This window comes from Oncorhynchus mykiss, chromosome 1 (assembly GCF_013265735.2).
Source record: "Oncorhynchus mykiss isolate Arlee chromosome 1, USDA_OmykA_1.1, whole genome shotgun sequence".
Classification (NCBI taxonomy): Eukaryota; Metazoa; Chordata; class Actinopteri; order Salmoniformes; family Salmonidae; genus Oncorhynchus; species Oncorhynchus mykiss.
Window position 1 is genome coordinate 50,454,198 of NC_048565.1, and position 12,188 is coordinate 50,466,385.

At 39.6% G+C, this 12,188-nt stretch overlaps 1 protein-coding gene across 1 annotated transcript in view; it reads left to right on the forward strand.

The window, feature by feature from the left end:
• The first annotated feature begins 1,358 nt into the window (after positions 1-1,358).
• The window catches only part of LOC110524453 (sodium-dependent neutral amino acid transporter B(0)AT2), a 54,236-nt gene continuing 43,406 nt past the window's right edge, over positions 1,359-12,188 (forward strand). The window contains exons 1-2 of the mRNA XM_021604100.2: positions 1,359-1,529; positions 3,262-3,811. Of these exons, the coding sequence (XP_021459775.2) occupies positions 3,484-3,811 (328 nt within the window). The 5' untranslated portion in view covers positions 1,359-1,529; positions 3,262-3,483. The remainder of the gene's footprint in view (positions 1,530-3,261; positions 3,812-12,188) is intronic.

Sequence of the window (12,188 nt, forward strand, 5' to 3'; positions counted from 1 at the left end):
AAATACAGTTTTATATCTTTATGTTTGAAGCCTGAAATGTGGCAAAAGGTCGCAAAGTTCAATGGGGCCGAATACTTTCGCATGATGAGGGAAAAAAATAATTTTAGAATAAGTAATAAAATGTGGAAAAAGTGAAGGGGTCTGAATACTTTCCGAATGCACTGTATATACCCCTTCAAATTAGTGGATTCGGCTATTTCAGTCACACCCGTTGCTGACAGGTGTATAAAATCGGGCACACAGCTATGCAATCTCCATAGACAAACATTAACAGTAGAATGGTCTTACTGAAGAGCTCAGTGAATTTCAACATGTTACCCTCATAGGATGCCAATTTTCCATCAAGTCAGCTTGTCAAATTTCTGCCCTTCTAGAGCTGCCCCGGTCAACTGTATATGCTGTTATTGTGATGTGGAAACATCTAGGAGCAACACTGGCTCAGCTACGAATTGGTAGGCCACAAAAGCTCACAGAACGGGACTGCAGAGTGCCGAAGCGTGTAAGCTCGTAACAATCGTTTGTCCTCGGTTGCAACACTCACTACCAAGTTCCAAACTGTCGCTGGAAGCAATGACAGCACAAGAACTGTTTGTCTGGAACTTCATGAAATGGGTTTCTATGGCCGAGCAGCTGCACACAAGCCTAAAATCACCATGCGCAATGCCAAGCTTCAGCTGGAGTGGAATAAAGAATGCGCCATTGGACTCAAGAGAAGTGGAAACGTGTTCTCTGGAGTGATGAATCACGCTTCACCAACTGGTAGTCCGACGTACAAATCTGGGTTTGGCAGATGCAAGGAAAACGCTACCTGCCCCAATGCATAGTGCATGTAAAGTTTGAGACATCTGTGGCATTTTAGAGTGGACTTTTATTGTCCCCAGCACAAGGTGTACCTGTGTAATGATCATGAGTTTAATCAACTTCTTGATATGCCACAACTGTCAGTTGGATGGATTATCTTGGCAAATGAGAAATGTCCACTAACAGGGATGTAAACAAATTCTGCACAAAATTTGAGTGAAATAAGCTTTTTATACATATTTTATTTCAGCTCATGAAACATGCGATCAACACTTCATGTTGTGTTTTTTTTCAGTGTATTGTAAGAGGTTAGTAGTGGATCATACCAAGTGCAAATAGGGGAGATTAGACATTTTAAAAACGAGTATTTAGCTTATCGTGCGCATTCACGAGGGGTTTGAATATACGTATACCATGTTAAATCGACCTAAATATATAGGGATAAATTGAGCAAAAAAGAATGGGCTTTTGGATCAAATATTGACAAAGAGAGAAGCCGAGCACTCCTATCACCGCTCTGCCTGTAGCCTATTACTAAAACGCAGACTAGTCGAAGATCTTGAGTTTGTTTCGCACAACACTACACCGGCAGTATAGGACCAGAGACGCAACACGAGTGATGATGTCTCCCCCGTGCATGTGCTTCTGTCACAATTTCATTCCTTGAGACGCTTCTTTCCGAAAAATACCAACATCTGAATTTCACAGAAGACGAATCTATACTAAAGGTAAACATCATTTAGAAGAAATATATGTTTTGAGCTGAATAAAATGTTGTTGCATTGCGCAGGATGTGGGCAGTGAGCGTATGCTGAAATGGATGGCACTACAGAGGAGATGCGGCTGGGCGGGGAGGGAGGAATTAATTTATGTTCATTCCTTCAACAAATTGTCTCTTGAATAAACAACATGGCGCCAGGTATTCCTCTCATCCATTACTTATTCGACATGTAGGCTATGTATTTAATCATGCATTTTTTGTTTCCACATACACATGCATGTCTTGCCTTTTTAATGGCTTTATGTAGCCCTTTATAGTGGAATATGCCATACGGCGACGTATTCATGGAACGATTTCTTATTTCATCATAGATAGAAATGCACATGTACATTTAATACAGTAGTCAAATGTTATTAACAAGACAATATGAATAGGTTTCAATCTTTCTGTATATAGGCTACAGCCTAGTTTACTACTCCATCTACACCCTAAAATGTACGTTTATTACAATGTACGTTTATTTGCTGATGAAATGAAGCCCATACTTAGTGAATGAACAAGGCTAATCTGGAAGTGGTCAAAGAAAATCATTTAACCACTTAAACCACGGATCGGTCAAAAGGGATAGAGAAGACTGCTATATTCTGCACCATTGCAACATTGTATAATTTCGTGCTTTTTGGGGTTTCATTTATGCACAATGGGGATTTTAAGAACTATCGGCCGAAGCATGATCACATCACAACTATTATACTAATACCTTAATAAGGGCTATATTCGGGGTAATTTTTTGTTACATTTTACGTCTGTTGGTTTTCTCTGCGCTCATGTTGAGTTGCGAGGACAATGCGTGTTTGGGTTGGTATGCAAATTGCCTCGTGCTTGGCGTTGGGGATTAATTATTTAGAGGCGAGGATACATGATCGTCTCGATATCAGACCTGTCATAGCAAGTCCAATCCATGTTTCAATAAATGTAAACAATAAATAGACAATGGCACATTCGTCGATTTTGGTCACATTTGTCATATGATTTCCTTGTGCGGAATTGATTATTCTAAGATATTCAGTAAATTAAAAACAGGAACACAAATAATTTATGTTATAATTATTTGTCCTCAACAATTGCCCAAGGCAAGTTTTCTAACATGCACACACACCAGGTTGGACACCATCCAAACTACCATGTCTGGCTGAAGTATGAGGGGTGATTCTATTCAAATCAAGTGTGGTCACAGACTGTGGATAGGAAGGAAATTACATTAATATAACTAGTTTTGGTTTAATTGATAAGAAGAATGGAAACTTTTTTTTTTTACAGACCCCCCTTACTTCCTCCCTCCTCCGCTCTCTTCTTTGAGTAAATACAGTAAATATTTCTATGTGCATTGTTGTGATGTCATACACAGACTGTATCTGATTTCTTTAAAACATGAGTTCTGTGTCACCATCAGAGAGTGGTGATATCACCAATACACACTCATTCTGCCTTTACTGGAGTTATGGATGTTGTACCCTAGTATTTTGTTTGATTTCCTCTTGCCATATGCTGATGATGAAAAGTTCAATATTGTAGTCTGATTTTCATAAAACATGGGTCCTGTGTTAACATCTAACAGTTATTGCATCGCCATGAATCATACACCCTCATGCTGTTTTCCCTGAAGTAATGCATATTGCATTTTTTATATTTACATTGTACCCTTAAGTAATTTTGTTTTTGGATTTCTTTTCCCTCAGGCATTTTGTGACAATGAAGAAATAAACAACTCCTTCTCAACCCTCCATCACAAACCTCCAAGACAGATACTTTATACAACCCCTGACAGACCATCTCTAAGCCCTTGCCTTGTGCAGACACTACCCGGATCTCAGAATAACTACCAGAACTGCACTGCTCCCACACCCCTCCCGCAACTAGCCCAAAGACATTCCACCCCTCGCCCTGGTCTGCTTTATCAAATGCCCAAAAACAGCAAGGCCGTCAAGAGAGAGCTTGACGATGATGTCAGGGAGTCCGTCAAAGACCTGCTATCCAACGAGGACACTTGTGATGATTCCTTTAAGAAGAGCTCGCTGATCGTGGGAGGTGGCAGAGGTGATGGGGAAGGGAAGGAGCTTAGCCTCAACGGAGACATGGACGTGGAGGACGAAGGCTCGGACGCAGAAGATGATGCAGCGAGGCCAGCCTGGAACAGCAAGCTGCAGTACATCCTGGCCCAGGTGGGCTACTCTGTAGGCCTGGGCAATGTCTGGAGGTTCCCCTACCTGTGTCAGAAGAACGGAGGGGGTGAGTGGCTGTTGTTCTTATTGGTTAGAGTATAGAAGTCGCCTGCCCATGGCGTTAGGATTTGGAGAGGTTAACCTCTCTGGGATATGTGGGGCGCTAGTGTCCCACCTGGCCAAAAGCCAGAGAAAATGCAGAGCAGAGTGCCAAATTCAAATAATTTACTATAAAAATCAAACTTTCATGAAATCACACATGCAAGATAGCAAATTAAAGCTACACGTGTTGTGAATCCAGCCAACATGTCAGATTGCTTGCTGTCAAATGCTTTTCGGCGAAAGCAAACGATGCTATTATCTGAGGATAGCACCTCCGTAAACAAAGAGAGAAACCATATTTCAACACTGCCGGCGCGACAAAAAACGCAGAAATAAAATATAATTCATGCCTTACCTTTGACGAGCTTCTTTTGTTGCCACTCCAATATTGTCCCATAAACATCACAAATGGTAATTTTGTTAGATTAATTAGCAGCCAGTTGAATTTGGGCATGAATTTCATCCGGACAAGATAATACTGTCCCCTGTCACCAAGAAGTTAATGACTCCATCCTAAGTGTATGTAAACTTCCGACTGTATATATATATATTTATATATACATGTGGATGTATTTCAAGGCCTACTTTCAAACTCAGTGCCTCTTTGCTTGTCATCATGGAAAAATCAAAAGAAATCAGCCAAGACCTTAGAAAAATAATTGTAGACCTCCACAAGTCTGGTTCATCCTTGGGAGCAATTCATCTGTACAAACAATGGTACGCAAGTATAAACACCATGGGACCACGCAGCCGTCATACCACTCAGAAAGGAGACTCATTCTGACTCCTAGAGATGAACGTACTTTTGTGCGAAAAGTGCAAATCAATCCCAGAACAACAGCAAAGGACCTTGTGAAAATGCTGGAGGAAACAGGTACAAAAGTATCTATATCCACATTAAAATGAGTCCTATATCGACATAACCTAAAAGGCCGCTCAGCAAGGAAGAAGCCACTGCTCCAAAACCGCCATAAAAAAGCCAGACTATGGTTTGCAACTGCACATGGGGACAAAGATCGTACTTTTTGGAGAAATGTCCTCTGGTCTGATGAAGCAAAAATAGAACTGTTTGGCCATAATGGCCATCGTTATGTTTGGAGGAAAAAGAGGGAGGCTTGCAAGCCGACGAACACCATCCCAACCGTGAGGCACGGGGGTGGAAGCATCATGTTGTGGGTTGCTTTGCTGCAGCAGGGACTGGTGCACTTCACAAAATAGATGGCGTCATGAGGCAGGAAAATTATGTGGATATATTGAAGCGATATCTCAAGACAGGAAGTTAAAGCTTGGTCGCAAATGTGTCTTCCAAGTGGACAATGACCCCAAGCATACTTCCAAAGTCGTGGCAAAATGGCTTAAGGACAACAAAGTCAAGGTATTGGAGTGGCCACCACAAAGCTCTGACCTCAAACCTATAGAAAATTTGTCGGCAGAACTAAAAAAGCATGTGCGAGCAAGGAGGCCTACAAACCTGACTCAATTACACCAGCTTTGTCAGGAGGAATGGGCCAAAATTCACCCAACATATTGTGGGAAGCTTGTGGAAGGCTACCCAAAACGTTTGACCCAAGTTAAACAATTTATAGGCAATGCTACCAAATACTAATTGAGTGTATGTAAACTTCTGAACCACTGGGAATGTGATGAAAGAAATAAAAGCTGAAATAAATCATTCTCTACTATTATTCTGACATTCTTAAAATTAAGTGGTGATCCTAACTGACCTAAGACAGGACATTTTTACTAGGATATAATGTCAGGAATTATGAAAAACTGAGTTTAAATGTATTTGGCTAAGGTATATGTAAACTTCCGACTTCAACTGTATATACATATTTTGATTTTTATTGAATATTTAAACGTACAATTTACCTGCAGTGAAACCGCTCAACATTTACATTACATTCAGTCATCTAGCAGACACTCCCATCCAGAGCAAGTCACAGGAGCAACCAGGGTCAAGGGCATGTCGACAGATCTCCCACCAAGTCATTTCGGGGACCCGAACCCTCCTTGATTCTTGCGTTGTTTTATATATCAACTCATACACCCTATTCCATGGAATCGGTACATCAAAAATCTCTTCCCAGCTATTTTGTAATCTGTATGGCACAGTTGTCAACATCCCGGTCCTCAAATGAAACTTTTATCCTTTATATTGGACAGACATACCAGTTCTCTACCACTACCACCTGCCTCCTCCAGGTTTGCTGTAATGCTGTGATCAATTGGTTGTAATCTTGGATTGAGCAGACCATTCCATACAATTCCGATAGCTCCATGAAAGACATAAATCTACAATTTCAATTTACAATATCATTTAAAAATCAAAAGGCCCCTTTCAAACATAAATACAGGTCTTTTATCAACCTGCACATTTGAGTTTAACCATAATATTTGTAATATTTGTAATATTCTATATTTTCTGTGGGATAAAATTGAAATTGTACCCAGCTCTGCAATGCTTGTTTTAAAAAGAGAGATACTTTAAACAAGGTTTAATTTTCAGTTAATCAAAAATGAGACATGGCAATCTGCACAAAGGCAATACGGCCATTTTTAAACAAGGGAGGAGCTTTTCTTCATAATCTACTTGAGAACCATTTTGGGTTCAAGTAAAACGTTTGTATAAGTGAAGCTTTTAGGGAAAGGTTTAGTGCTTTTATATTTAATAATCTCAGCCCAACCAGTTCATATTCATTGTATAGATAGGCACACCTTATCCCAGATAAAGCAAAATATTTTTTGCTCATATTTGTTTTTAAATTAACGAATCATCAGGAGTAGACAGCGCCATAAGTGAGTTAACTGAGATATGACTAAGGAGTTAATCAGTGTCATTTTTTTCATAAATAGACAGACACCTCTCCATGGTTGCAGGATCTTGTCTATTATTACTAGTTTTCTCATGAAATTCATTGTGGGGAGCTCTTTGATATATTTTGCGATATGAATACTGAGTAGGTCTACTTCATCGTCAACCCATTTTAAAGGTAAACTGCAGGGTAGTGTCAAAGTTGTGTTTTCTAAAGATCCAGTACGTAATATGTTACACTTGTCATAATTAGGTTTTAGTCCAGAGAGTACAGAAAAGTTATCTAGATCTTCAATGAGACATTGCAGGGATCTAGCTTGCAGACTTAAAGCTTGAGTCATCGACATACATGGACATCTTTGTATTTAAGCCTTGCATTTGTAATCCTCTAATGTTGTTATTTGACAGCAGACCCCACTTTTTTAATGCCTCTTTACAGTTCAAATCTCTCTAAGAAGTAGCCTCTATTTACTATTTTACACCTGGGGTTGCTATACATTACTTTTACCCATTGAATAAGAGACTCGCCGATATTTTTAAAAAATTCAGGCATTTATACTGTATATAAAATCCAGTCTTACTTTATCAAAGGCCTTTTCAAAATATGCTATAAATACCAGGACTGGCTTCTTTAGAAGTTTCATGTTGTTCTATTATTTCTAGTAGTTGTTGTATATTATCTCCAATGTATTGTCCATGTAAAAAACCTGTCTGATCAGGATAAACAGTACCTGGAAAACCTTTTTAATTCTGAATGCTATGCATTTCGCCAGTATTGTTTTGTGTAAGAGGCCTCCAGTTTTCTAGCTGGACTGGATCTTTATATTTGCCATCATGGTCTTGTTTTAATAATAGTGAAATCAGACCTTCCTGCTGAGTATCTGAAAGACTACCATTTCTATAGAAGTAGTTAAAACAAGCTAATAATGGAGATTACCGGTAAGCTATCAAGCCCTTGGTTTTTTTCCAGACTGAAAGGATTTAGTAGCCTCAAAAAGTTATTCCTGGCCTTCGCACTGATATTTTGTTAATTCAATTTTTTATTTTTTATTATTTGGAAATAATTCCTTACATCATTCAGAGGGTGCGGAGAAAACGAAAAAGAAAACATGTTTCTAAAATATTTAGCTTCCTCCTTTAAAATGTCATTCGGAGACTCATGGATGACTCCGTCTTCGGTAACGAGTTTCTGCAAGTAATTTTTGAAAGCGTTCCTGTGTTGAAGATTCAGGAATAATTTGGTACATTTTTCTCCATATTCCATCCAGTTTGATTGAGTTTTGTAATAGATTACATTAGATCATTCTTGAAGAAGATCCTCCAATTCTTTTTGTTTTTCCTCTAACTTGTTTTATATCTCTGTAGTACCATATTTATTGATATCTACCTGCACTATTAGTTCCTGTATTTCCCTTGTTAGTCTTGTCTCTTTAGACAAACCAAATTAAATAACACCTGAAGGTACATTTCAAACGTATCCCAATCAATAAAGGGATTTGCTGAACTTATGTTGCACGTGGAAATTCTGTTATGTTATGTGAAGGCCAATTCGATGATGGCCGATCGCATTCTGTCTCCTATCAATACTTTTTAACGTTTGATGCAAGTGAGAAAAAGACAAGAAAGTAATCAAGATGACTAGCTTGATTAAGTCTGCATGTATATCTCACAATGTCAGGGTTGTAGGGATTTCCTTTACGGACCATTGATGTACTTAGCACTGTGTTATCGTCTCCCACCATAATTATTGGATCGTTTGTTACCTGTAAGTTCAATAGATTGGTATAAATATTTTTGAAAAAGTATGGATCATCCTGATTTGGACTATATAGACAAGTTTGACATTGGCAAACTGCTCGCCCACACGATGCCATAAATGCTGACTGCCATCTGCCCGGTACAATTAAAACCGGGATTCATCTGTGAGCACGCAGAGACCGTTTATGAAAGTTTTTGCCGATATTCTTTGGTTATGCAAACCCACAGTTTCAAATGTTCGGTGGCTGGTCTCAGATGATCCCGCGGGTGAAGAAACCAGATGTGGAGGTCCTGGGCTGATGTGGTTACACCTGGTCTGCGGTTGTGAGGTCGGTTGGACGTACTGCCAAATTCTCTAAAATGGCATTATGTTAGAGAAATTAACATTCAATTATCTGGTAACAGCTCTGGTGGACATTCCTGCAGTCAGCATGCCAATTGCACAATCTCTCAAAACTTGAGACATTTGTGGCATTGTGTTGTGGAACAAAACTGCACATTTTAGAGTGGCCTTCTACTGTCACCAGCACAAGGTGCACCTGTGTAATGATTATGCTGTTCAATCAGCTTCCTGATATGCCACACCTGTCAGGTGGATGGATTATCTTGACAAAGGAGAATTGCTTTCTAACAGGGATGTAAACTAATTCGTAACCGACCGTCTCGATTCGGTCCTATGTAGCAACATTTTAAATTGTGTTTTTTTTTACATTGAATTAGCTCAAGCTCATCCTCCCCAATTAAGGTACCACCAATCTCCTGTGGTCTACAACCATTCAGCATCTTAAACCTTCACCCAAATCATCTCTTTAAGAATTCACATGTGAGGCCATGTGCTAAACAGAGTGAGTAAGGTAGTGTAGTAAGCATCCAAATATGTCAAGGCTAAAAGTGGTGAAAGTAGTAGCAAAAATACACTTTATCTAGTCCTTGGCCTGTATCCTAATCTAACTTTGGTACAGGTCATGTTGTTCTTCACATTACCATCTCTGGTAAATACACACTATATCAATTAAAATCAATGTTTATCACATGCACAGGATACAGAAAGTGCATATTTGCATAGTAGCAATATAACAATTTGAAAGTGTCCAGATAAATATTGTGTTCATATTTTACCATTATTAGATGATTCTTACCCAGACAAATGTTGCACAATCCAGGTGTGAAAGACTCACAGCTATAAATGCTGCCAAAGGTGATTCTAACATGTATTGACTCAGGGGGTTGAATACTTATCTAATCAAGATACAGTGCCTTCAGAATGTATTCATACCCATTCAATTATTTCACATTTTGTGTTACAGCCTGAATTTAAAAAAATTCAGGCTGGATTGTAGAATATTTGCATTATTCTTCTACAAAATCTTCGAGCTCTGTCACATTGGTTGTTGATCATTGCTAAACAACCATTCAAGTCTTGCTTAAGTAGATTTAAGTCAAAACTCGGCCGTTCACAAACTCCAGTGTAGATTTGGCCTTGTGTTTTAGGTTATTTTCCTGCTGAAAGGTTAATTAATCTTCACGTGTCAGGTGGAAAGCAGACTGAACCAGGTTTTCCTCTAGGATTTTGCCTGTGCTCATCTCCATTTCATATTGTTTTATCCTGAAAAACTCCTGTCCTTAAAAAGGTCCTGCACAGTCATCCTATTTCCCAAGTAAAAATAGCCAAAACATCACCCATAATATTTTTACACAAATGAAATGCTCAGAATTGAAGAAATTGTACCCTCTCTCATCTCTAACTATCAGGGAGCCTGAAAGAACAGAATGAGTGGGCGGGGATCTTTTATTAATGAGTTTGCCTTGACTGACAGCTCTTTGAAACACTCATGTGGTTGTTGCCAGGTAACAAGGTAAACATGCATGTCATTAAGGACCATGTAAATACTGGGCCACATGTCATTCCGAACAGAAATAGTGTACCTCACCCCATTGCCTCAGCAAAATGCTAACATGGTCAACAGAGCTGATCGTGGACTTTTGATATCAGACAAACAGCAGCAATACACAATTGCATTACTATTGTTTTGTAACTAATTATAGAATACAGTTCACTGAATACACTTCTTCAAAATAATTAGTAAACTCTGAGTCACTTTAGAAGCTAAGATATAAGGGAGTGTACTTGAAAAGAGCATACAATAAGTGAGCTGGACAATTTATTGGTGCCTGTATTAGCATTATAAATTACAATATGTATTGATCAGACATTTTTTTGATCAGCTACAATAGGCAAGCATAGCGGAAATATTGATCAACATGAAATAAATGCGAGAAATAATTGTGAGACGTCATTTGACAAAAGATTCGAACCATAAGCCTAATAGTATAGCCACACAGCCGACCAACAGTGTGCAGGACCCATTGATTCATACAATTTGTAGCACTCATGTCCCATGCGAATGCTTGAAAATAACAATGCAAATTAACAAAATGTGATGTCATGTAAAAGTGAATTACTTAGGCTTTAGGAAATGCAACCAACTACAGAGATTGATTAACATTTGTACATTTTATTCATTTAGCAGACGTTCTTATCCAGAGGGACTTACAATTAGCCCATTCATCTTTAGATAGCTAGGTGGGACAAACATATCACAGTCATATTAAGTAAAACATTATTTTATGGGGGGGGGGGGGGGTGCAGGTGGGTGCTGTGGGATTATTTAAGATACTCTTTTGAAGAGGTAGGGTTTCAGAGGTTTTCAGAAGATGGGCAGGGACTCTGCTGTCCTAGCTTCAGAGGGAAGGGGAGAGGGTTTTGAAGTACTTCATTTGAATTATGAAATATTTGGTTTGGCACTTTTTGGTGAAGCTTTTCAGTGTTTGTATTTGGAGTGTGTGCCTGAAATGCTCAATTGATTTGAAACGAATAACTATGACTTACAGCATGTTGGGTCTGTCTTCAAATCAAATGTATTTATATAACCCTTTTTACATCAGCTGATATATCAAAAGTGCTGTACAGAAACCCAGCCTAAAACTCCAAACAGCAAGCAATGCAGGTGTTGAAGCACGGTGGCAAGGAAAAACTCCCTAGAAAGGCCAAAACTTAGGAAGAAACCTAGAGAGGAACCAGGCTATGAGGGGTGGCTAGTCCTCTTCTGGCTGTGCCGGGTGGAGATTATAACAGAACATGGCCAAGATGTTCAAATGTTCATAAATGACCAGCATGGTCAAATAATAATAATCACAGTAGTTGTCAAGGGTGCAACAAGTCAGCACCTCAGGAGTAAATGTCAGTTGGCTTTTCATAGCCGATCATCGAGAGTATCTCTACCACTCCTGCTGTCTCTAGAGAGTTGAAAACTGCAGGTCTAGGACAGGTAGCACATCCGGTGAACAGGTCAGGGTTCCATAGCCGCAGGCAGAACAGTTGAAACTGGAGTAGCAGCACGGCCAGGTGGACTGTGGACAGCAATGAGTCATCGTGCCAGGTAGTCCTGAGGCATGGTCCTAGGGCTCAGGTCCTGAGAGAGAGACAGAGAGAGAGAGAGAGAGAGAGAGGGGGAAAGGGAGAGAGAGAGGGGGAGAGAGAGAGAGAGAGAGAGAGAGGGAGAGAGAGAGAGAGAGAGAGAGAGAGAGAGAATACTTAAATTCACACAGGACACCAGATAAGACAGGAGAAATACTCCAGATATAACAGACTGACCCTAGCCCCCCGACACAAACTACTGCAGAATAAATACTGGAGGCTGAGACAGGAAGGGTCAGGAGACAATGTGGCCCCATCCGATGATGGACAGGGCCAAACAGGCAGGATATA